General features: G+C 35.6%; 1 protein-coding gene across 3 annotated transcripts in view; it reads left to right on the top strand.

Annotated features, from left to right (window-relative positions):
• GRM1 (glutamate metabotropic receptor 1) overlaps positions 1–25,157 on the top strand; it is a 387,818-nt gene that overhangs the window by 106,399 nt on the left and 256,262 nt on the right. For all 3 annotated transcript variants that reach the window (XM_047769317.1, XM_047769318.1, XM_047769319.1), the window contains exon 2: positions 187–436. In XM_047769317.1, the coding sequence (XP_047625273.1) occupies positions 187–436 (250 nt within the window). The remainder of the gene's footprint in view (positions 1–186; positions 437–25,157) is intronic.

Raw genomic sequence — 25,157 nt, 5'->3', positions numbered from 1 at the left:
TTGATAGTTTGATTACATTTGATTGCATTTAATGCATCCAGACCTTCCTTCAATACCAGTTTTATTTACAAATTATTTGGCAAGTCTGTCTTCTCCATTCCCTGGGACTACCTGAGCCCTTATTCTACCTTGTGAGGGCTGTTGCTGCCATGTTATCTTGAACATCTGCTGATTGTTTCTGGACAGGGAATTATGGGGAGAGCGGCATGGATGCTTTCAAAGAGCTGGCTGCCCAGGAAGGCCTCTGCATCGCCCATTCAGACAAAATCTACAGCAATGCTGGGGAGAAGAGCTTTGACCGACTCCTGCGCAAGCTCCGAGAGCGGCTTCCCAAGGCCAGAGTGGTGGTTTGCTTCTGCGAAGGCATGACCGTCCGAGGCCTCCTGAGCGCCATGCGGCGCCTTGGAGTCGTGGGCGAGTTCTCACTCATTGGAAGGTAAATCTCTCTCCCTCTATTTCTCTCTCTCTCTTTCTCTCACACACACACTCTTGTTCTTACAAAACTGGACTTTCTGTTTCCACAGCTGGTGAGATGTGCACTAGTTCTAGACGTCACTGAGTGTGAGGCTATTGCCATTTTCATGATAGACAAGAGTAGGTCAGTTAATGACAAGATGATGAGACTATTTCAGAAGAAGCTGGGGAATTGTTGCTAGAATGTTTTGTCCTGGGGAATTATTTCTTTCATTTGCTTCCTCCCTTCCACCTCTTCTCCTCCCCAAACCACACAAATGCTTTTGTCTTCATATTCCTGTGCATACATATCTTAAAGAGGTGTTGGTGGATGGAGGGTAGTAATGAAGCTGGAAATATATATTAACATCTGAAATTTAAAGGGCTAACTGAATGCAAATGAAGACATGCAGCTGAACTTTGGTATTTGATAATATAATCTCTTACACTTATGCTAATAATGATGCTTTCAGCATATAATTTCTGGAATTGCAGATGGTCAGTTCCTAAATCTGTGTTCTTTCTAGACCATATGTACCTGTGTGGAAATAGATTTTCATTATCATTGTATTTTTCATAGGGTTTTAACTTAACAGGTACTTGTTTAATTTGCCATCTTCTAATACTACATAAAGAAATTGTTAAGTTTTTCCAGGCAACTGCGGCATTTACTCAAAGGAAAGTGTCCACTGATCTCTGACTCTGTTACATTCGTCTTCCAGTTCTCTTTTTTTCCATCTTCTCTTCTGCCTAGAGTACAATCTTTTTTCACCCTCTTAACTGCTGACCCTCTTCTTCAGGGCACTGGGCAGTAGTGATGTGCATCCTCACTTGACCTTTCTCTTCTAACCTTGCACTTGTGATAATGACTGCAATGCTTGTAAAACTAATCTCACCATCATCTGGAACTAGAGGCACAGGATATATCAAAGACTGAGTAGAAGGTAGGATAGAAATACAACAAAATGAATAAAGAAACAAAGAAATGATCTCCAGGCATGAGGATGTATGAAGTCAAGGTCAAAGTATAATTCAAGATGAAGAAAATGATTGAATTTGGGTAAAATTGGCATACTGCCACAAAGTGTCTTTTTGGTTTCTAAGACATGATACAGTTGTATGAAGCCATTTAAGAAAGTGTCTCTAAAGAAGGGGTATTTAAAAATGAATGTTAGGAGTTCCCATTGCAGCTCAGTGGAAACAAATCTGACTAACATCCATGAGGACACACAATTTTGATCCCTGGCCTCACTCAGTGGGTAGAGGATCTGGCATTGCCATGAGCTGTGGTTTAGGTCGAAGATTCGGCTCAGATCCTGCATTGCCATGGCTGTGGTGTAGGCCAGTGGCTATAGCTCTGATTCGACCCCACATCTGGGAGCTTCCATATGCTGCAGGTGCGGCCCTAGAAAGACAAAAAATAAAATGGAATGTTATTTCTTTGATGAGTGAAAAAAGATGTAAGCAGCATGTAAGAAGCATTGTTGAAGTGTTATATGGAATAGGCTGTTAATATATGTACCAGCACAAATGGCATATGGATATTCAATCTTTTAATTGATTTTATAAAATAACTGATTTTATGAAGGGTGCTTGTTTTAAAAAATTCTTGTGTTTACCATTTTCAAAAGAACAATAGTCTTTTGCAGGATTTATTCCATTTACTATCCCTAAAGAGTGGCTAGCTACATGGATTCTGGAGATCTTGAGAAGATGTAGCAAATATGTGAGCTTTGGGGTATAAAGCCTAGTTATGAAATATATTTATACAAAATGTAGTGAGTAATTACAGTGTAAAGAATTTATTCCATTATCATTATTTAAAAGCTGCTCAAGAGTCATAATGTAAAATTACCTCCCTGGCTGTTACTTACCTGCTACTAATGCAGCTGAGTCCATACAAGCAATTTCTGGGCCTCACGTGTATTTGCTTATAAAGAGGTCAGCTGAATGTGATATCTTCTTATTTTACTCTTCTCTTTCTCTACCTCCCTGGGTTCTTCTGACATATCCCAGGGATACTGTCACCACAATGGACACCTATGCTTCTGAGCACACTCATCTCTGTACCAGTGGCCAATAAAGCATGGATCCCTGAAGATGTCAAGCTATGCCACACCCAGCGCTTCTCAGGTTTTCTAGGCTGTCTTCAATGAGGGTCTGTCAAAATGGTATTGGCTTTTACTATCATATCTTAGAAGATTTGGGGGAAAACAGCCTTTTTTCATTTTTTGTTCACAGCTCTCTCCCTTCCCTGGGAGAGATATGAGTCCAGAGGGAGCTGAGATGGCAATAAAGAGAAGTGGTAACACTATGGCGTACCTAGAACTAGCCTTTCCTTCATACGCTTGTTTCTCCCACTTCCTGTGGGATGAATTCTATCCCAAATGCTCCCCTCATCCCTCTTGCCGGTAGACATTTGATAAGCTTGGTTTCCCAGTTTCAGCAGGCATGTCCAGGAGGGTTCCAGTTTAATACCAAATTTCAACTTATAGCTACATTTGCAATGCTGTCATATGTATTTCTTTCCTATTTAAAGGGGGTTTCATATCCCAAATGATAAAATTCTTTGAGGTCAGGAGCCATTGATCAGTTTCTTTCACATTATGTAGTATGATTCTGGATGCTGCCAGATTCACAAGAGGGCATTGTGTAAATGATGATGGACCTTTTTTCATAGGGGTGAAAATCAGTAAATCATGGTGTAGATTGCAGCAAGAGATATTTAAGTTAAGAAAAAAATTAGAAATCTCTACATGGAAATTTGTACTCCTTTGCCTCCCATGTCTCCTCTTTTCTCTTGAACTTCACATCCGACATAGAAGGAAATGTTGTTGGTACTATAATCAGAACTTTGACAACTTAATACCATTCTTGTCGTTACCATCTTGGTCCAAGCTACCATAATCTCTGGGTTATTGCAATAGCCTACTTATTAATCCTTGCCCCTCCCTACCATTTATTCTTAAGGCAAAGGGAGCTTTTAAAAATTCAGGTCAAGTAATAACTTTTAAACTTACATGCTCATACCTGAAAATGTCTTTTTTTTTTTTTTTTTATAAAAAAGTCCTTTCAATGGCTTTCAAGGTCCCACATTCTATCACTGGGACTGAGTTCTTTATAATAGAATAATAAACTATAATGACATAAATAGAGTTTCTAAATAGAAAGTTCTCAGAGATATTAAAAATTCTATATTTAGTGAATATATGTAATGGAAAAACAAAACAAAACATGAGCTAAGAGTTCTACCTCTGCCACAAAGTAATCATGTGATCTTATTTAAGTGACTTTTTGTTTCTGGATCTAACTTTTTTCTATAAATATTAACGACTTGGCTGCAGATCATGTTGAAATATTTTTCCAGTCCTAGAATTTATACTATATTAACACCATATGACTAAGCTGTGTTCAAAAAGAGTATATTTATAGATTAATGTTTTCTAAAGTTATTCATGATTTTGGATTAATCAGTTTACACTTCTCACAAGTCACCTTGTTAAAATCAGGGGAATTCATTGAATACAGCTGCTTAGAATTAGTGTCTTAAATCTGTAGTCATGGAATGAATCAGCATATGCATGTGAAATGAAACATTTGACTCTGGAAAATTGGAATAACATTGGAACAACTAACCAAGGAAGTTAACTAAACATGGTCAAGTTAATCATGCAAAAGAACCATTCCTGGTTCTATGAAACTGCCTCTTTTGAGATGCTTCTCAGAACTGTGATCACCATATCTCTGATTATATTTTAATTATGATGGTGATGACAATAATGTTGATAATGATAACATTTGTTTAGAACTTACTGTATGCAAGACATTGTTTTAAGCACTTTATGTATATAAACTCATTTAATTGTCATAACAATATGATGATATAGGTACTAGTATTATTTCTATTTTAATGTATGGACATGTAAAGACCTTGTCAAAAATATCACAGTTGCTGTTGAAACATAGGCAATGTGACATCAGGATCCATGCTATAACCTATTTGTTAGGTTATACTGTGTGTCAAGCTATGAGTGTTCTGTTTATAAGAGATATTAGCTTTACCTTTAGCTTTCAGTTTGTTCTCTCTTCTAGAGATTTATTTCATTGTCTTGAGTCACCTTATTTGGGAAAATTACCTAAGTATCTCCATGAAAAAATTATATTTTATGTTTCTAATTATTCTCTATTTCTTTGAATTATTTTTATTTCTCTCTTAGTATTAAATGTTTTATATGATATTTTGATAAAGGTGCCATTCTTTTCATGCTCATTATTTTTTATTTTAACACAAGACTCCTCAATATCATTCTCTACTTGTATACCAGTCTATATCTATGGAAATATACTTACCTAAAAGCTTATTTAGAAAAGTGGGTGATATTTCTCCAAAAACTTGAGTTGTAATTATTAAATTTCTAGTAATTTATAGTAATGATGGATTTGCCATTCTTCGATTTGAAGAAAGTGGAAATAAGCATAATATATGTATGTAAACACATAATAATATCTATTTATTGAAGGTTTGGTACATACTAGGCTAATAATATATGATATCTCCAGTCTTAACAACCCTGAAAGGTTGATTTGGAAGGTAGAGAAGTTAAACAATTACCCTAAATTCCTAAATTAATAAGTGGTAGAAATAAGATTCAAAATTCATGCTATATAGTTATATAAATATCGAATTGTAACCTCCTCAATGATAGGAATTAAGTTTTATATACTTTTAATTTTCTTATCATGGTAAGTGCAGTGTTTTGATGTGTTAATTATTTAATAACTATGTCAGAAAGCTGGAGTTGTCATAGTGAGAGCAGGTAGTTTCATTGTATGGTACTGATTTCCCTTTCAGATTCTGGGATCAGTATGCTTTGCCAGTTGTGGTAAGGGTTGATGTGCTTTAATCTGCCTCTGTTTGTAGAATTCTTCTGTAAAATTGTGACTAATAATTTCTTATCTGAGAGATTGTCATATATGTCTACTCACAAAATGCTTACTTGTCTGTTAAGTCAAAGTTGAGTGTCAGTATTAGGTCCCTTAAAGACACATTCTTTTCTGAAGGTGAGCAAGAGCTTTCTGGCTTTCATCCTATGTCTAGTGTTGACAGTATCCTGGGCTTCTACCCTTGCTTCCTCTTCTTGTGAAACTCTTCTAGTAGGTTTACATTCTATCTTTTTAGGAGTCTCTGATTAGGTATACTTAGGTATGCCATATTTAATTATACCTTTTCTAACCTCTTTTATTGGATTATGATATCTTATTTCTCCACTGTAAAAAATAAACATCCAGTAACAATAATTAAGTGAAAAACATTCCATTCATCTCCTCTCCCTACTATATCCTGACCAATCAACTTATATGGTTCTTACATTTCAAATGCCTATTTTTTCCTTATTTGTGTGTTGTTTTACTTGTCATCTTTCTCAACTCTGTAATCTTCTCACCCACTAGACCCACTTTCCATTATCTTTTACTTTGGAGAAATCCTTCCTCCCCCACCTAAAAGCTGATCCATGAAATCAATAACACAACACTGTATGTTGAAAGCCCAACAAAAAACATCAGGCACATATTCAAAAATGATTGAAATGGAGTGATTGCTTTATCTGGAAAGAAGGCTACAGTTTCATTTTAAATCAAAGGAAATACTTATTTTTATAATGTATTTTTTATCTTTTTCTTCCAGAACCTAAACATATATTTGGAAAAATGACCTCTATACCCTTGAAATGTAAAATGATACACCATGGTGTTATGTTTCACACACTGGTGTATTGAATGAAAAGTGAGTTATTTTAGATACCATCTTTCTATTATGAAAAAAATGGGCAAATATCTAATATTTGCAGCCTTCAGGAAAAATTTCAAAAGTTATGTGTTTCAAGTTAATGTGGATTTTCAGTGAAGTGTGACATCCCCCCAAATGGATTATAATCAGGAGGCTGCCAAGGCTGATGAGCATTTTCTGACGTGTAATGGTCACAACTTATAACAATTCATAACCTGGCTTTCTCTAGGTTTCCATGGGTGGGAAATGACTACTAACTTGCTGACAGAATACCCCTTTCTTAAAACACTCCTGCTCTAAAGGCAGTTTAATGTGAGCTTTATGGAAGATTATATTGTTAGAAAAAGGCCATGAGAATGTGTTCTATGGAAGGAGAAGGGATTTAGTTTAGAGTACTCTGGAGAATAAACATTATTTGTAGGGTTTAACAGTTATTCTGAGTGCAGATTTCAGCCGTAGGAATTTCATAAATTGGGGGACTGACTTACATCAAAGTTAGTAATAATTAACTCTTTCTTTATACCAACACTTAATTTCTACTTTTCAGATAATGGACACCTGAAAACTGAAAGACTCTACTGTCATGGTCTCTCCTTGCCTTTAGGGCATTAGAAACACTGAAGGAAAGCATTAAAGTGTCTTCTGTATCTAAAAGGCACTGGCTCAATTTGAATGAATGAAGAAGGAGATCATTATGATTTACACCAGTTTGTGTTGCAGGCTGATCAAAGAAATCAGAGAATTTATCTAATACATTTTCATACTTCCTATGATAGTCTGTTTTCTGGCTGCACATCAGACTCAGCAGGGGCATGTAAAATGTAGATTCCTGGATCTCACCCCCAGCCATTTGTAGAAATAGTTTTGCCAGATGTATGATTCTTGGTCAATAGCTTTTTATTTCAGCACTTTGAATATGTCATTCAACCGCCTTCTGGCCAACCTTGTTTCTCACAAGAGATCATTTCTTAACCCTGTTGGATTCAAGTATGTATGATGAATTGTTTTTCTCTTGCTGCTTTCAAGATTTTCTCTTTATTATGTCTTTCATCATTTTAACTATGATGTAACTTATTGTGGATCTTTTTGTGTTTATCCTATTTGGAGTTCATATGTCCATGTGTAGAGTTTTTTAGTAAATTTGGAAAGTTTTCAGTTTTTTCTTTTTTCTCTTTCATTTATTTTTATTTTTATTTTTTCTTTTTAGGGCTGCTCCTGTGGCATATGGAAGTTTCCAGGCTAGGCGTTGAATCAGAGCTGCAGCTGCCAATCTTCTCCACAGACCCAGCAATGCTGGATCCAAGCCATGTCTGCTACCACAGCTCATGGCAATGCCAGATACTTAACCCACTAAGCACAGCCAGGGATCTAACACCCGCATCTTTGTGGCTACCTTGAGGTTACCACTGAGCCACAGTGGGAACTCCAGATGATTTTTCTTTGAACATTTTTTCTGCTCTGTTTCCTTTCTTCACTCCTTCTGGTAGTCCTATTATACATGTGCTGGTATTTTTAAAAGTGTATCATATTTCTCTGAGGCCCAGTTTATTTTTAAAATTCAATTTCCTATGTCTTCTTTGGTCTGTATAATCTTTATTTATCTATCTTCAAGTTCAGCTATTCTCTCTTCTGCCAATTCAAACCTATTGTTGAGCTCTTCTGCATTTCATTTATTACACTTTTTAGCTCCAGAATTTCCTTTTGATTTTTTTTCTTTAACTTTTATCTCTTTATTGATATTTGATTAGCTATTTACTTCTTTAAGTATGGTTTCCTTAGTTCTTTGAACATATTTCTAACAGATACTTTGAAGGCTTTATTATAGCTGACATCTGGTCCATTTCCCAGGCAGGTTTGTTGCCTTTTAAAAAATATGTACGTTTTAGTCTCACTTTTCTGCTTCCTTGAATATCTCACATTTTTTTGTTGAAAACCACACATTTTAGGTAATATATTGTAACAACTCTGGATGCTGATTCTGCAACTCCTTCTCTGAGGCTTGTTTTTGTCTATGTTTTTATTTGTTGTGTGGCTTGACTAGATTATTTTGGTGAAGTATATTTCCCTCACAGTGTGAAGTGTTTGGTTTTGCTCCTTAGAGGGTGCATGCAGGCTTGCATATGTGCCTACTCACTTTGGAATGCCAGTGGTTTAAGCAAAGCACTATTGACTATCTCTTTTTAGCTCTCTCTGCTAAGCCATATATCTCCTGTGTTATCACACTAGATATTAAATTTATTAGTTACTGACTGATTGCTCTGTTGTTTTAGATAATGCCCAGGGCTGTACAGTCCCCATGTTCTGATGAATTAAATTTGGGCATGATAATTTTTGAGGCCAGTATTTGATTTGTTCTGACTACAGGAAGTGTTTGGGTTGAGAAAGGTGGAGGGGGGGTGTTCCAGTGTGATAATTCTTCCTATTGGGAAGCCCTTAACCCTTGACAAGCCTAAACCTGTCTTATCTCTCTTAAATCTATTTTTATGGATAATAAAATAATGAAGAATCACTGTTTAACTATTTCAACTAACCACTTCCCATTGATCCATGGTTTTACCTGTAAAAGACTGACAGTTTCCCAAAAAAGAAATTTACATTTTTTTCCCCTGAGGTATTCACCCAGAGCCCTAATTCTGGATATAGTCAATGTCAGGTGTGTCCACATATTTGAAGAATTCAGATTCTTGTCTTTTATTTTGTGTCGCTCAGAGATGAGCATGGTTTCTCCATATTTTAAAGATACCATTGAGAGTTGAGAGAAAGCCTGCTCCAAACATTCCTTTTAGTAATTTTTACACTTTTTAAAAATAGTAGTAGTTTTCCTCCTGCACATGTATAGTCCCTAGAAATTACCATGGATGATTTTTCAAAATGTAGATGCAGCTTCAGTATTTGTGGAAATACTATGCAGTAACTAGGGGAGTTTGACCTAATGGATTTTGGGTTGGCATTCCTCTCTAATGAGGAGACAAGCAGGTATGTTTTTTCTTCCTTACTCACCATATATAGATTAAAACTCACTCTACTCAATACCTATGGGAATTTTAAACTTACGTAAAAGCTAAAGGGAGCTGGAATTGCAAAAACTGTCTCAGTAAAAAAAAAAAAAAACAAAAACCAGAAAAATAGCTTACTTACATGTTTTGCCAAAGTGGATATTGAAATCATTAACTTGACTTATTGATTTTGGTTGCTACCCCTGGGAAATATTAGAAAAATTTTTATTGATGGATATAAATTCGTGAAGTTTAAATTTCAAAAGGATACCGTGAATTCATTGACTGTGTTTCAGATTATTACATTAGAGATGTTTATATTTGTAGCCATAAATCTTTGTGTCTTGAGTTTTCTCTAAAGACGAAAAGGTGTTTGCTGAACCTGACTTTCTGAGGAGAATGGCTTATGAAATACAAATGGTTTTCATCTAAGATCTTGTTTATCCCAAGCTCAATTTGGGGAGAATTTCCAAACTCATTCACTTTGCTGTTGCCAGATCTCGGATTCTTGCTGGCTGTTTGCTGGAGATACCAGTTTTTTGCCACAAGGGCCTCTCCGTGGGGCAGCTTACATGACATCTGGCTTCTTTAGAGCAAGCCAGCAAGACAAAATGAGAAGGAAAGAATGAGAATGAGAGTGAGAGAGAATGAGAGAGAGAGAGAGGGAGAGAGATACGGAAGTAGTCTATTTCTAACCTAATCATGGAAGTGATGTCCCAGTGCCAAATTCTGTTTATTAGAAGCTTATCACTAGGTCCAGTGACTCAAGGGGAGGGGATTGCATAAAGGAATAAATGCCAGAATGCAAGACTATCTTAGAGACTAAGACTGGCATGAACAAAACCACAGTACTTGCATTTGTAATTCACTCTTTTTTGTTGTTGTTGTTGTTGAACTTAGCTTTTAGTCATTCTGTGATCCGGTCTTTATAGCTAGTATGCTAATTAGGTTAAAGTAGGAATCAGTGATTTTTTTTTATTTTTTTTATTTTCCCACTGTATAGCAAGGGGGTCAGGTTATCCTTACATGTATACATTACAATTACAGTTTTCCCCCAGCCTTTCTTCTGTTGCAACATGAGTATCTAGACAAAGTTCTCAATGCTATTCAGCAGGATCTCCTTGTAAATCTATTCTAAGTTGTGCCTGGTAAGCCCAAGCTCCCGATCCCTCCCACTCCCTCCCCCTCCCATCAGGCAGCCACAAGTCTCTTCTCCAAGTCCATGATTTTCTTTTCTAAGGAGATGTTCATTTGTGCTGGATATTAGATTCCAGTTATAAGTGATATCATATGGTATTTGTCTTTGTCTTTCTGGCTCATTTCACTCAGTATGAGAGTCTCTAGCTCCATCCATGTTGCTGCAAATGGCATTATGTCATTCTTTTTTATGGCTGAGTAGTATTCCATTGTGTATATATACCACATCTTCCGAATCCAATCATCTGTTGATGGACATTTGGGTTGTTTCCATGTCCTGGCTATTGTGAATAGTGCTGCAATGAACATGCGGGTGCACGTGTCTCTTTTAAGTAGAGTTTTGTCCGGATAGATGCCCAAGAGTGGGATTGCGGGGTCATATGGAAGTTCTATGTATAGATTTCTAAGGTATCTCCAAACTGTTCTCCATAGTGGCTGTACCAGTTTACATTCCCACCAACAGTGCAGGAGGATTCCCTTTTCTCCACAGCCCCTCCAGCAGTTGTTATTTGTGGATTTATTAATGATGGCCATTCTGACTGGTGTGAGGTGATATCTCATGGTAGTTTGGATTTGCATTTCTCTTATAACCAGCGATGTTGAGCATTTTTTCATGTGTTTGTTGGCCATCTGTATATCTTCTTTGGAGAAATGTCTATTCAGGTCTTTTGCCCATTTTTCCATTGATTGATTGGCTTTTTTGCTGTTGGGTTGTATAAGTTGTTTATATATTCTAGAGATTATATAAATTGTTTATATATTCTAGAGATTAAGCCCTTGTCGGTTGCATCATTTGAAACTATTTTCTCCCATTCTGTAAGTTGTCTTTTTGTTTTCTTTTGGGTTTCCTTTGCTGTGCAAAAGCTTTTCAGTTTGATGAGGTCCCATGGGTTTATGTTTGCTCTAATTTATTTTATTGCTTTGGGAGACTGACCGGAATCAGTGATATTTTTACAATGACAGCATTAAAGGATGAAAGTACCCTCTGCTACCATTATCACTAGAGTTTTCTGAGATTTTTTTTTGCAGAGACTTATTACAACCTCTACTTTTCTCTAAATGTCTCTCTTTGAAAAACTTTAGGAAGGCCTGTCACCATTTGTCTGGATATATCTATATAGATGATGTTTCTTGCCTGGATTTATTATATTATCCATAGGACCTTGAGAAGCAGCATATTAGAAACGGGACCATTTTACTTTATAGAAGTTGGTTTAACTTTGTAGGTTTTTGGTTTGTTTTCAAAATGGTAAATAGCAAACATAATGCAACACAATACACACAAATATAAATGTAGAATCTATTTTATAAATCCAAAATATCCTTGTTTAATTCATTGGAAAAAATTAAAAAAAAATCACAAACTGGAATTTTCAAGTCTTCATGCACAATTCCTATGACAAGGAAAATAATGTGAATGGTACATCGTCTTGGTGGGATAAAGAAGACCTAATGTCTTTTCTAAATATGATGTGGGTTATAATAGGCTTTGGAAATATGCTGTTGCATTTCAAAGAACATGCCATAACACTTGGTTTATGTACACCTATATGTTATAGTAGCATTTCCTATAGATGGGTATAGGAAAACATCTAACCTTACTTCTTCCTTGTAAAAGGGAGACAAATAGTGCTATTAAATACATACCTATCTCATAAGTTATTTTGTTGGTTAAGTGATAAAATATAAGCATGTTAAGGATAGGTCTTTTTTTCCCTTCATTGCTAATTCTCTAGTACCTGTATGAAAATGTGTGGAACTTAGGTGGTACTCATTACATACTTGGTATTAACCAAGTATGTCCAGTTTAATATTTAATGCATGGTAAGCATTCAATAAGCCTTGGCAATTGTTATCAATCCAACAAAAAATAAATTTTTCTAATGCTAGTGAGGCTGTTTTAAGTGGAACTAGCCAAGCAGAAGTTGTAAAACCACCCATCAGGAACTGGAAGAGATTACTAAATTAGAAAGATATATTGGTCTGTATGATTTTAAGTCATGATATGTTGTAATTTTTCTTTTAGAATTGATGGATTGCTATGCTTACCTCCTTTTTGAGCATAAAAGGATATAGTTATAGTTTTAATGTCTCCCCATGGACTTCTTTTGTCAACTCAGGGTGAGGAAATCAGTACTAGAAACTCAGAGATACCGACTTACTAAAACTTTTGTTTAGACCACTTTGATCTATCTCTCTAGAATCAACAGCTCAAAAATATTTGAAAGGAAAAAATATGTAAATGTCTCTTCAAGATAAATAAATACTGTAGTTCTTTCATGTTTCCTAAGCAACAAGGAAATTTTATCTACTGTATACCGAAATCATTAGTTGGTTCAGTATATTGTTAGAAAAACTACTTGGAGTTCCCGTCGTGGCACAGTGGTTAATGAATCTAAGAACCATGAGGTTGCGGGTTCGATCTCTGGCCTGGCTCAGTGGGTTAAGGATCTGGCATTGCCATGAGCTGTGGTGTAGGTTGCAGACACAGCTTGGATCCTGCTTTGCTGTGGCTCTGGTGTAGGCCAGTGGCTACAGCTCCAATTAGACCCCTAGCCTGGGAAACTCCATATGCCATGGGAGCGGCCCAAGAAATGGCAAAAAGACAAAAAAAAAAAGATACTTAAATCTTTTAACTAACTGATTTCTCTAAATTTACTGGTAAATTACTTGAAATAATTACTCTAATAGATTTTGACAAGCAGTCATAAGAGTCAGAAATACTCAGATTCTAACCCAGCTTCCCTATTTATTGCTAAGAGACTTCGAGTAGGTTTGCAACCTTTCTGCAAAGTGGAACCAATAGAGTACCCTCTACATAGAGCTATTGCAACCGTGAATGAAGGTAAGGACATTTAAATGCTCAACGGAATTTCCTTACATTGTCATTAAATGGATACATGTTAGCTGTAGTCCTATCACTAAATGGACACAGTTTGAACTTTCTTTTCTTCTTGAAGCATTAAGCATTTGGCCTCAAGTCTGTTGTTATTATCCTAATGCAGCACTAGGAGAGGAAACAGCAAAGTAAGTGAGCCCTCTATGTTTGACCTTTAGACCATTGTTTCAACATATGATTTCCTGATCCCAACCCAGTGGAGAAACAAGAACTGACATGTATTCCCATTGCGACTTTCTCTGACGACTCAACAGCAGGCTAGAATAGAGTAGGAGAGAATACGCTGAGTCACTTTTTAATCTTAAAAATATTAGACTCTCTTCATTCTCTTTCTGCTTGATATACTCTGAAAATAGTTTGCACAAGCTGAATTTCATCTTTTTTTCTTCTAGAATAATATTAAATGTATGTTTTAAAAGTCTTATTCTCTTTTATTTTCTATAAAGATATAAGACAGATATGTATTTTTTCACATGTTTAATGTCCCTAAATTTCTGTTTTGGAATTTTTACATCACATTAAAATCTGATATTGATATATTTGCATCTATTCTAAGCTAGATAACTTATGAGTGATATTTTGATATCATTAATTTCGTTATATTCCCCGTTATAATTTAATTATATTCCAAGTTATTTTATCTTTGCCTTCACTGGATTTTTTTCACTGATGGGCTCATTAAATGTATATTTGCAGTTTTAGCTTAGCTGTTTCTAGTCCATGCTTGAAAATTACATTTTAAAGCAGAGTTGTAGCCAAGAAAAATGACTGTGAAAGACTACTTTCTCACTGTCGGGAAAGACCACTGTTGCTTATAGGTCTACAAATGAAAATTTATTTTTATAATAAGCCAACAGAAACTCTTCCTTTTTGTGTATTATTTGATCAACTTTACTTTTTAAAAACAGTTTTACTGTTTTTAGAACAGATTTACAGAAAACTTGCTGAGATAGTATAGTTAATTCCCATATACCCAGCACTCAATTTCCTTTATTAACATCTGATTTTAATATAATATATTTTGTTACAATTAACGAAGCAGCATTGATACACTCTTACAAATTAAACTCTACACTTTATTCAGATTTTCTTAGTTTTCATCTAATGTCTACTTTCTCTTCTAGGATTCTACGTTACATTTAGCCGTCATGTCTCCTTAGGCTCCTCTTGGCTGTATAGTTTCTCAGACTTTTCTAATATATGGTGATGTTGACAGTTTTGAGAAGTAATTTGTATTTTGTAGAATGCTCTCGAACTAGAATCTATATCATGGTTGTTTTTTTCCTCATAATTTGATTGGAGTTATAAGTTTTGGGGAGTAAGACCACAAAAATAAAGTACCATTCTCATCATATCATATCAAGGGTAAATGCTATCAACATGACTTATCACCATTGATGCTAACTTTGATCATCTAAGTTTTGTGTATTTTTTTTTTTTTTGGTCTTTGTGCTTTTTTTAGGGCCGCTCCCCTGGCATATGGAGTTTCCCAGGCTAGGTGTCTAATTGGAGCTGTAGCCACCAGCCTACCCCAGAGCCACAGCAACGTGGAATCCGAGCCATGTCGGTGACCTACACCACAGCTCACGGCAACGCCAGATCTTTAACCCACTGAGCAAGGCCAGGGATTGAACCTGCAATCTCATAGTTCCTAGTCAGATTCGTTAACCACTGAGCCACGACGGGAACTCCGTGTTTTGTGTATTTTTGAAAAAAGTTGCTCATTTAAAGGCCATTCTCTTTTGGATGTCAAATATTATGTAGATGTTGTGTTAATGGATTCATGTTTAGGAATGTCTGCTCTAGATAAATTTTCCCACTGTTTCGTTATGACACAGGTAAAGCCAAGTAAGGGCAGCCTTCTGATTTTAATTCAAAGCCATTAGCCCATCCAAGGAAGGATTCTAATTTGGACTGGAAGTATAGGAGTAGAAGTGATAGTTGAATATAATACCTTGGAAGAGGGTCTAATAAGAAATAGACAGTGGTCAGAACCCAGGCACATAGACTCTTAGTAATTTATTTTCAGATGGGAAATAGAGTATTGGATTATAAACTACTGGAAAATTCCAATTTACAAATTGAGAGAATAGTAAGTTCTGAAGAAATAAAGTCAATACTTGTGTGCACACGCTTTCTCAGGGCTAACACTGGTATTGCAATCTGGACCTAATGCAGCAGGACAGATTTCAGACCCCAGTACCAGAATTGCACTAGTTGCCCTAGTTAGGACAACACTTGGTAAGGCTTGCAGAAAAATGACCTTGTTAACCCCAGCTAAGCATTTGGAGAAGGAATAGGCTGGTTTTAAAATAGTGTCAATAGATTGAACACTCTGCTTATTCATCTACATGAAATTAAACTGAAGGACAAGGTGCCCATTGTTCAAATTGTACAGAATTGGTAGCATGCCCAGAATTAGAACTCAGAACCCTCAATTTTCCTGTTCTTCATTCCTGTATGGTTTAAGGGTTTTTAGAAATCTCTATAAAATAGTTATTTACTTTTTTGTGTTGTTTCTTTAAGTCATATTTACTTTATCTAGATATTGTATTTTACCTCTTTTTTATTTTTTAGTTACAGGACCAAATCATATAAGGGCTTTGCTAGAATGTGTTACTTCTTATATAAGGTACCAGATTTTCTAATTATATATTGGTTTTTTTAAGTTGATGAATGGGCAAAGCTAAGCTTTTTTTAATTAATGAAAGGGCAAAGCTAAGCTTCAGTCTAATACTATTGCCTATGCAGGAGAAAAAATAGTCTTATCTGATTCACAGATCAAAGGTTATATTTGGAGAATTATCTATTTTTAAAACAGAAAAACATATTTTTTTTTTGCCTTTTCACACAATTCAAATTAGATCTTAGGGTTCCTAGGGGAACAAATATGAAGTACATATTGTGAGTGGCAGTATCAACTGATGTAATCCCTTTCCACTGTTTCTATTTTAAGAAAAAAGCTAATATTTTCCCTTTTGTTTTCATCCTATAGATTTAAAAACTATAATAATTTGTAATTAAAAAAATAAAAACAGACTATAGCATTCAAATGCATGAATTTAAACCTTTTAATTTTCTTCATAGGAACTTCACTAGATTTTTATGGTTTATTCTTTCCAGCCCATAGCTAGTTTTTTTTTAAAAAAAAAAAACAACACTGAATTTTAGCTAAAAAATTATCTAAGAAAATAGTACTACCCTAATATATGACCTGAAGCAAAACTGACTCGATAAGAACTCAATTTTAATAAATATTTCCAAAAGTAGACCTTTCTAGTTAGCTATCATTATAATGGCAGAAGATATATAATCCTGGTTTAACTAGAAATAATCTCAATGAGGTCATACACATAAAATCCATAGGGTTATGAAATATCAAATTATAATAAAACATCTAAGAAGCATTTAAGCCAAGAGAACGAGAAGAATGACAGTATAACACTATTTTCAGTGCCCATCAACTAAGGATAATTTGCACTAACACACCACACCTCTGGTACACAAATAGATGTGTAGTGCACATGGGTAACAAATGCATTTTAGCAAGAGACTTCAGTGAATACAAAATTAGCTTAGAAGGAGGCTGAAAAGCTTGAAATCTTCACACATAACTTGCCACCTCCTGAAGAAAAAACAACAAAACAAAAATCTACAAACCCTTTAAAGACTAATGGTGAGAAATGAAGTCTTCATGAGAGCTTCAGTTCACTAAACAGAATATGTCTTTTGTCATCACCCTAAGTTATGAACATGTTCAAGATCAAGAAGCAAACCTAAAAATAACTGCCAGATTTCAAGTGAGAAAAGAAAAGGTAAAAGGGGAATGTATATCCCTAACTCATCTCTGTGTTGAATACAAGTTCACTCTGCCATGATTATTATTTATTTCCAGTATGTCTACAGCCCTTCCTCTAGAATAGCCACTCGATGTATTTTTGTTGACTGACTTCTGATGAAAAAATATCGGTAAAGATCAGAATAATAGCAAACTATTAGAGATTCACATGTTGACTCAAAACATCATTATAGCTCAAGCTGCCAGTCTCTCCCTTTTCCCAAACTACTAGCAAGTAGATTAGTTTTTCTTCTTGCCCTTCCTTTGCCAAATGTGCTGCATACCAAATGTCTGAATTGAGTAGCAGTTGAGACAAGGAAGTGGATAAACATGGGTCAGGGTGGTTGGCAATAGTAATCAATTTGTAACAATTTTTGAGCAGAGGTTATTTATTAAATAAAAGCAGAAGGAAAGTGTGGTTAATAAGAATAAATTAAAGACTACTCTTAGAACACACAGTAGTAGAACTATATGGAAATAAAAGAAGCATAAGAACAACATTAAAAAGGTAAAGTGATTGTTTAGAGCATGAAGAATTATTGATCTGCTTTGCTACTGTGAACTGTTAACATTTTCATCCAAACTCATTTTCATAGGATATGCTTTAAAATTATTTTATCATGAATCATGGTTTTACCACCCAGGGTTTGCAAACAAATTAATTTCATTAATAATCAGAAAAGACAAGAAGCTTGATTGCTAAAGTGATTTTTTTTTCCTCTAGCAAATTGTTTCTCTCTGAAAAAAAATGTTTTCTAAAATTCTCTTTAGTAGAATTTCTAAATAGGTGGGTGAAAGTTTTACTTTTTTGAATTTGTCTTGATTGCAAGAAATTAGCTTATTTCATCTCTCAGTTCCCCCAAGTCAGTTACAGCTGTACATGCAACACTATCTGAATTGGAAATATCTTTCAAAAAAAAACCCATTCAATTTCATGTCCTATTAAGAGAACATGCAACAATTACTTGCCCTTTCTTGTTGCTCTTTAAATAAAATACTTGATAGAACTATACATAAATATTCTTTAAACTTTTGGATGTTAGCTCATCCATGTAGGATCAATTCTCAGAAAAAAAAAAAAAATTCTTAGCCAAATGGCTAAATGGGGAACCCATCTCCAGCATTGCAGATTTGCATATCTCGTGGTTTTGTTTTGTTTTTTTCTGGACCAGGATGAGACATAGTAGTTGACAATTTAAAACAAATCATAGGAGTTCCCATCGTGGCGCAGTGGTTAACGAATCCGACTAGGAACCATGAGGTTGCGGGTTCGGTCCCTGCCCTTGCTCAGTGGGTTAACGATCCGGCATTGCCGTGAGCTGCGGTGTAGGTTGCAGACGCGGCTCGGATCCCACGTTGCTGTGGCTCTGGCGTAGGCTGGTGGCTACAGCTTCGATTCAACCCCTAGTCTGGGAACCTCCATATGCTGCGGGAGCGGCCCAAGAAATAGCTAAAAAGACAAAAAAAATATATAAAATAAATAAATAAAACAAATCATAAAGGCTGTAAATCAATGAAACATTCCACTCCATTTTCTTTGAAAAGCAGCACTAGCCAGCCATCAGGTATCCTGAGCAAAATGGATACTGATATTTCTTCGTAAAATTAGTAATGAAATATTTTTTTGCCTTACTAATTAGTATACAAGTTTGGTTACCACAATAAAAATGAAACTAACACTTAACAATCTGGAAGTAGGTAGTTCAAGGCTAGTAGGGATGCTCTACTTCATGATGTCTTTTAGAGATTCAGGTTCCTTCCAATTTGTCATTCAATCATCCCTCTGATGTTGTTCTCATCTTCGGAGTTCAAAGGGGCTATCCATGCCATCCACGTTCCAGTTTTGGAAAGAGAGAAGGAGACAAGTGGAGACTTCCCTTTAAGAACAGGATGTAGAAGTCTGCACATCCATCACTCTCTTCATACCCCATTGTAACTTTATTCCAGTGCCATAGTTAGCTCCTTGAGAGATTGAGAACTTTGTTCTTTCTCAAAAGAAAAGTTCTTTCTCAAAACCAAAGTTGGCTATATGCCCAATTAGGAGCTCTTACTGTGCAAGAAGGGGAGAATGAATTTTTGTTGGGGATTAACATTTTCTGTTCCACTTTCAGATCTTAAGATTTCACTTAAGTAAAGTGATGGCTGGAGAGGAGATATGAATGTTAGCTGATAAAATAGTAGAATGCTAATTACTGGTCTTGAAGTCAGCTACTAGAACCTGAATGGGAAAACAACTAAATGACCTTAAATAATCCCCCAATTTTAGTTTCTATTTATAAAAGAGAATTAGATGATATTTATGTTCCTTTTTTATTCCTTGTATTCTGATCTTAAAATTGTTTTTGTACTTTTATTAAGTAATTCTCTGGTCTTTTTTCATTTTAAAAAATTTTATTGAAGTATAGTTGGTTTACAATGTTATTATAATCTCTGCTGTGCAAAATAGTGATTCAGTTATACACATACTCCTCTGGTCTTTATTTAGAGTCTTTGTGCCTAGGGTGATTGGGTTGGCATTACCTTGTCTAATTCATATGCTTTTCTCTCCACTCATTTTTCAAACCCTCTAAGTCTGACTTCAGATGCTGGCAGTTCTGTCAACTTCTGTCTCTTGCTGATAGCACAAATATTTACATTTTGATAAGTTCTTTGTATGGTTTCTATAAAACTAGAAACAAAGTTGAAAAGAAAAAGATAAATCCCACAAATTATGGCAATAATCAGGCCATTTAGTCTGTAAATCACAGTTGGAGTGGGCAATTAAATAGGTCTCCTCCCTGCTGAGAACCCTGAAGCCTTGTAAAATGTAAGACCTGGAACACCAGCTGGATTTAACCAGGAATTCAGTATTAAAATGGGTCACCTCAGACGTATAATAGCACTTGTCAGATAATAAAGTTTAATAGCATTATCATAAATCTTGGGTTCGGCATAGGTACTTAGCTTCTACCTATCTTGTTTTACATCAGTTTGAAAGAGACAGAGGAGGAAACAGTTACAATTATAGAATCTTTGAATCAGAATACAACGTAAAGGTCATTTCATTCAGCTTCCCTTCCAAAGCAGAGCTCTCTTTTCACCTTCTCAAAATGGTCATTCTGATTTTGTTTGGAAACTTACAGCTTTCTGATACTGCTTATTGTTCCTTTGTTCATAATACTGAGAAATTCTCTAGTCTTGTGCTGATATCTCTTTTCTGTTTTCTAATTACCTAAATCTGGATTATCTGAATTGGACCACATTGAATGCTGTGAGAATTCGCAAAATTGCGTCCTCCTTGACTCAGAGTTTTGTTCCTAAACACTAAAATGCCTGCATGAATTCAGTTCTACTACCATATCTTTACTGTGGTAAGCTAAGCACTGATTTCCTATACCTGTGTGTCTTATGTTAGACAAATGGGCTATGTTATGCTGCATAACACACCGTTCTAACATCTTAGTGGCTTAAAACAAAAAAAACCCATTGTTTCAGGTTTATAGGGCTCTGTTCCTTGTTGTTTTCATTCAGTTAGAATACTTCCTTTAAAAATTCCCACCCTTAAGTGACCGCATAGCTTCCACTCACATTTCACTGAATAAACTGTCTTATGAAAGAGATGTGCAATCCTACCATGTGCCTGAAGGAAGGAAAGCCAGAAATGTTCATTCTCCAATAAAGTGTTCACTACAAACATGTACTATTTGGTCAACAAATGGTCAGTTTATTTTTATTACAATGTGCAAAATGCACTTTACTGTTCCTAAAGAAGACAACCCCAAAGTCCTATCCAGTAATAGCATAAATCTCATAGACTAGAATACCTGGATAGTAAGCAGTAGGCTGTACATCAGGTCTGAATATGGCTCCTTTTGATCTGGAGACATATGCATTAAGCAGGTAAGTTCGTTTCCTGTTATAGTCTAGTACACACTGATAACAGTAAAATGGGATAACCTCAATAAACATTCTGCTTTGGAAAGGAAATAATGAAAGACTCGCAGATAATGGACGCACATCTTGTCCAGAACAATACTGCTATCCCATAAAGCCAAATTTGTAAAAGCAGCTTACCTTGGAGATAGAAAAATTCCTTGTTTAGGTCTCAGTCCACTGCCCGGGAGTAGCCCCCTTGTTCATTGTTTTCTGTGGCCCTCTGGGAGATTCTTACATTTCAGAATTCTTTGTGGGCACATTTTCAAAACTGGTATAGGAGTAGAATTGAGTAGCTTCCAATTTCTTCCTGTAGATAATTGATAGTTCAAGGATTAACTTAAGCTTAGAACAGAAGCAGTCTTTTTCAGCCCAAAATGGTGTTTTTTTTTTTTTTTCAGACTGGTGATTCTTTTTTTTAATTTAATTTATTTTTTTAAATTATTTCCCCAATTTTTTTTCTACTGTACAGTATGGTGACCCAGTTACACATACATGTACATATTCTATTTTCTCACATTATCATGCTCCATCATGAGTGACTAGACATAGTTCCCAGTGCTACACAGAAGGATCTCATTGCTATTCCATTCCAAAGGCAATAGTTGGCATCCATTAACCCCAAGCTTCCAATCCACCCTACTCTCTCCCCCTTCCTCTTGGCAACCACAAGTCTGTTCTCCATGACCATAATTTCTTTTCTGTGGAAAGGTTCATTTGTGCCCTTTATTAGATTCCAGATATAAGTGATATCATATGTTATTTGTCTTTCTCTTTCTGACTTACTTCACTCAGTATGAGAGTCTCTAGTTCCATCCATGTTGCTGCAAATGGCATTATTTCATTCTTTTTTATGGCTGAGTGGTATTCCATTGTGTGTTTATATTCCATTGTGTGTATATATACACCACATCTTCCTAATCCAATCATCTGTTGATGGACATTTGGGTTGTTTCCCAAATGTCTTGGCTATTTTGAATAGAGCTGCAATGAACATGTGGGTGCATGTGTCTTTTTTAAGGAAAATTTTGTCCAGATATATGCCCAAGAGTGGGGTTGCTGGGTCATATGGTAGTTCTATGTATAGTTTTCTCAGGCACCTCCATACTGATCTCCACAGTGGTTGTACCAGCTTCCATTCCCACCAACAGTGTAGGAGGGTTCCCTTTTCTCCACACCCCCTCCAGCATTTGTTATTTGTGGACTTATTAATGATGGCCATTCTGACTGGTGTGAGGTGGTATCTCGTGGCAGTTTTGATTTGCATTTCTCTAATATCAGGAACGTTGAGCATTTTTTCATGTGCTTGTTGGCCATCTGTACATCTTTCTTGGAAAGATGTCTATTCAGGTCTTTTGCCCATTTTTAATTGAGTTGTTGGCTTTTTTGCTATTGAGTTGTTTAAGTTGCTTGTATATTCTAGAGCTTAAGCCCTTGTCAGTTGCATCATTTGAAAATATTTTCTCCCATTCTGTAAATTGTCTTTTTGTTTTCTTGTTGGTTTCCTTTGCTGTGAAAAAGCTTGTCAGTTTGCTTAGGTCCCATTGGTTTATTTTTGCTCTTATTTCTGTTGCTTTGGGAGATTAACCTGAGAAAATATTCGTAAGGTTGATGTCAGACAATATTTTGCCTATGTTCTCTTCCAGGAGTTTAATGGTGTCTTGTCTTATATTTAAGTCTTAAGCTATTTTGAGTTTATTTTTGTGCATGGTGTGAGGGTGTGTTCTAGTTTGATTGATTTGCATGCAGCTGTCCGGCTTCCCAGCAATACTTGCTGAATAGACTGTCTTTTTCCCCTTTTATGTTCTTGCCTCCTTTGTCAAAGATTAATTGACTCTAGGTGTCTGGGTTTATTTTGGGTTCTCTTTTCTGTTCATTTGTCTGTCTCAGACTGGTGTTTATTAATGGCAATAAAATTCTCTGAACATATTGTGGATATCTTATGTATTTGATTCCAGTTAGTACATTGTACTAGCAATCCCACCCATAGTTCTCTGTAAAGCATCGTTCTTAGGCTAGCTATATTCTTTAAGTTTCTCATTCGCATATCTTTAAATCTTGACTTATTGCAGATACTTTGCACCAGTTAAACTTGGAGGAGAGTAGCTCCATTAAGCTCATGTCCTGGGACATCTACCTTTAGTTCAGTCACTCCTGATACCTTCATTTATTCAGAGCTTATACAATGGTTGCCACAGCCATATCCTTAACATGATACTTGCTTGTGAGGCTGAATTTTACTTGACCTTTGATGCTAAAAGACTATGAATTTTATCTTGAGCTGGGAAGCAGTTGTGTTTTCTCTATATTCCTAAATTAAGGGACAACCTGTATTCCTTTTTGTTTCCAAACTAGTTAATATTTTCCTGACCATATCTCTTTATTATGCCTTGCAAAGTAAGAACAGTAGCTACAATATGCCAAATATTTTTTCTCCACCTTCTTTTCCTAGAGTTTGAAGTTCATTGGTTACCTAATCTGCCTACCAAATTGTTACAAGTGACAATTTTACCAGGTGTCTCCCCACTGCCTAACTGATAACAATTTCATTTCTACCTACTGCCTAGTTGCTAAAGCCGTGCTGTGTTTTGCAGCTTTTCTTGTTACAGCTGTCTTCTCTTGTTCAAATGTCTATATCAATGAAGATGTGGTAGATTATGCTCTGGTAAAGAAACCCAGGAAATTTTAGTAGTTTAAAGCCAAAATGGCTTATTTATTGCTCACACTATATGTAGATTGGGCTATAGGGGTTATAATCTACATTGTCCTTACTTGAGAATATAAATGAGAGGGCCTATTTACAGCGTCACTGGGTATCTTAGCAGACAGATGGGAACTTTAATGGTTTCTGCCCAGAAAAGCAAATTTCAGTTCTATTTATATTTTATTGGTCAAAACAAGCTACATCACTATATCTAACTTAAAGTGAAGGAAGAAGTGCAATATTACTACATGTGTAGAAGGAAAATCAGAAATACTGGTATTTTGCACTAATGACTACCCTGCTCCTTTTAATTTCTATAAAAGATTAGTTGATTGTGTTTAATGTCTGGAAAATCTGAAGATCTAACTGCTAGCTTTTGCACATGTAATATCTGAACGTGATTTCGTTATTCAAAAATTTATAGAGCTAGAATATATTAATCAACTAACCATTATAAAATATTTTTATTGATACAAGCTACATTTCAGAGTAAAGAAAAAAATAAAGCCATTGAAAAATAAGTAAAATTTCTCCATCAAGTATATTCATTTACTAATAGAGATCCAAAATGTGTGGTATTTCCCAAAGGAAGACATTCATAATTCATGCCATTCCATGAAGTCTTTGATCAAAAAGAATTCATTTCTAATTTTCCTTTAATCCCCTTACTTGTATGTGAGGAATGCATTAGGGCATGTTTGTGAAGATGTCATTTAAGAGCCTTAGGATTTTGTTAATTTGTTCAGGGCAAAAGATCATCTTTTTTTTTTTCCTTCTCTTTTTGCCATTTCTTGGGTCGCTCTCATGGCATATGGAGGTTCCCAGGCTAGGGGTCTAATCGGAGCCATAGCTGCCAGCCTACGCCAGAGCCACAGCAATGCAGGATCCAAGCCGCATCTGTGACCTACGCCACAGCTCACAGCAATGCCAGATCGTTAACCCACTGAGCAAGGCCAGGGATCGAACCCGCAACCTCAGGGTTCCTAGTCAGATTCATTAACCACTGCGCCATGACGGGAACTCCAAGATCATCTTATTTTTTTAAAAAAATCCATAATACCCAGTAATGTACTATGTACATGGGGACAGTGACATATTTCATGAGCAAGAACAATAGAATGATGTTATTTTAATACTGAGGTTAATTTCATTGTAATTTGACATATTTACTAAGAGACAGAAAATATATGCAATAAAACTAGGCACAAAACATATATAGGATGAACTATTTGTTTTAAAAAATGACAAACAAAAAAAGCCAAATAAACATATAAGGTTCTGACAGTTATTTTCTATAATTAGTAAGGATGATAGGCAAATCATCATTTGGAGTTTAGCGGCATACATGTTTTCTTATTGTTATTTGTGCT

Source organism: Phacochoerus africanus, chromosome 2 (assembly GCF_016906955.1).
Source record: "Phacochoerus africanus isolate WHEZ1 chromosome 2, ROS_Pafr_v1, whole genome shotgun sequence".
In the NCBI taxonomy this organism is placed as follows: Eukaryota; Metazoa; Chordata; class Mammalia; order Artiodactyla; family Suidae; genus Phacochoerus; species Phacochoerus africanus.
Note: the sequence above shows the minus strand (reverse complement) of the source record. Positions and strands in the feature narration are given on the sequence as shown.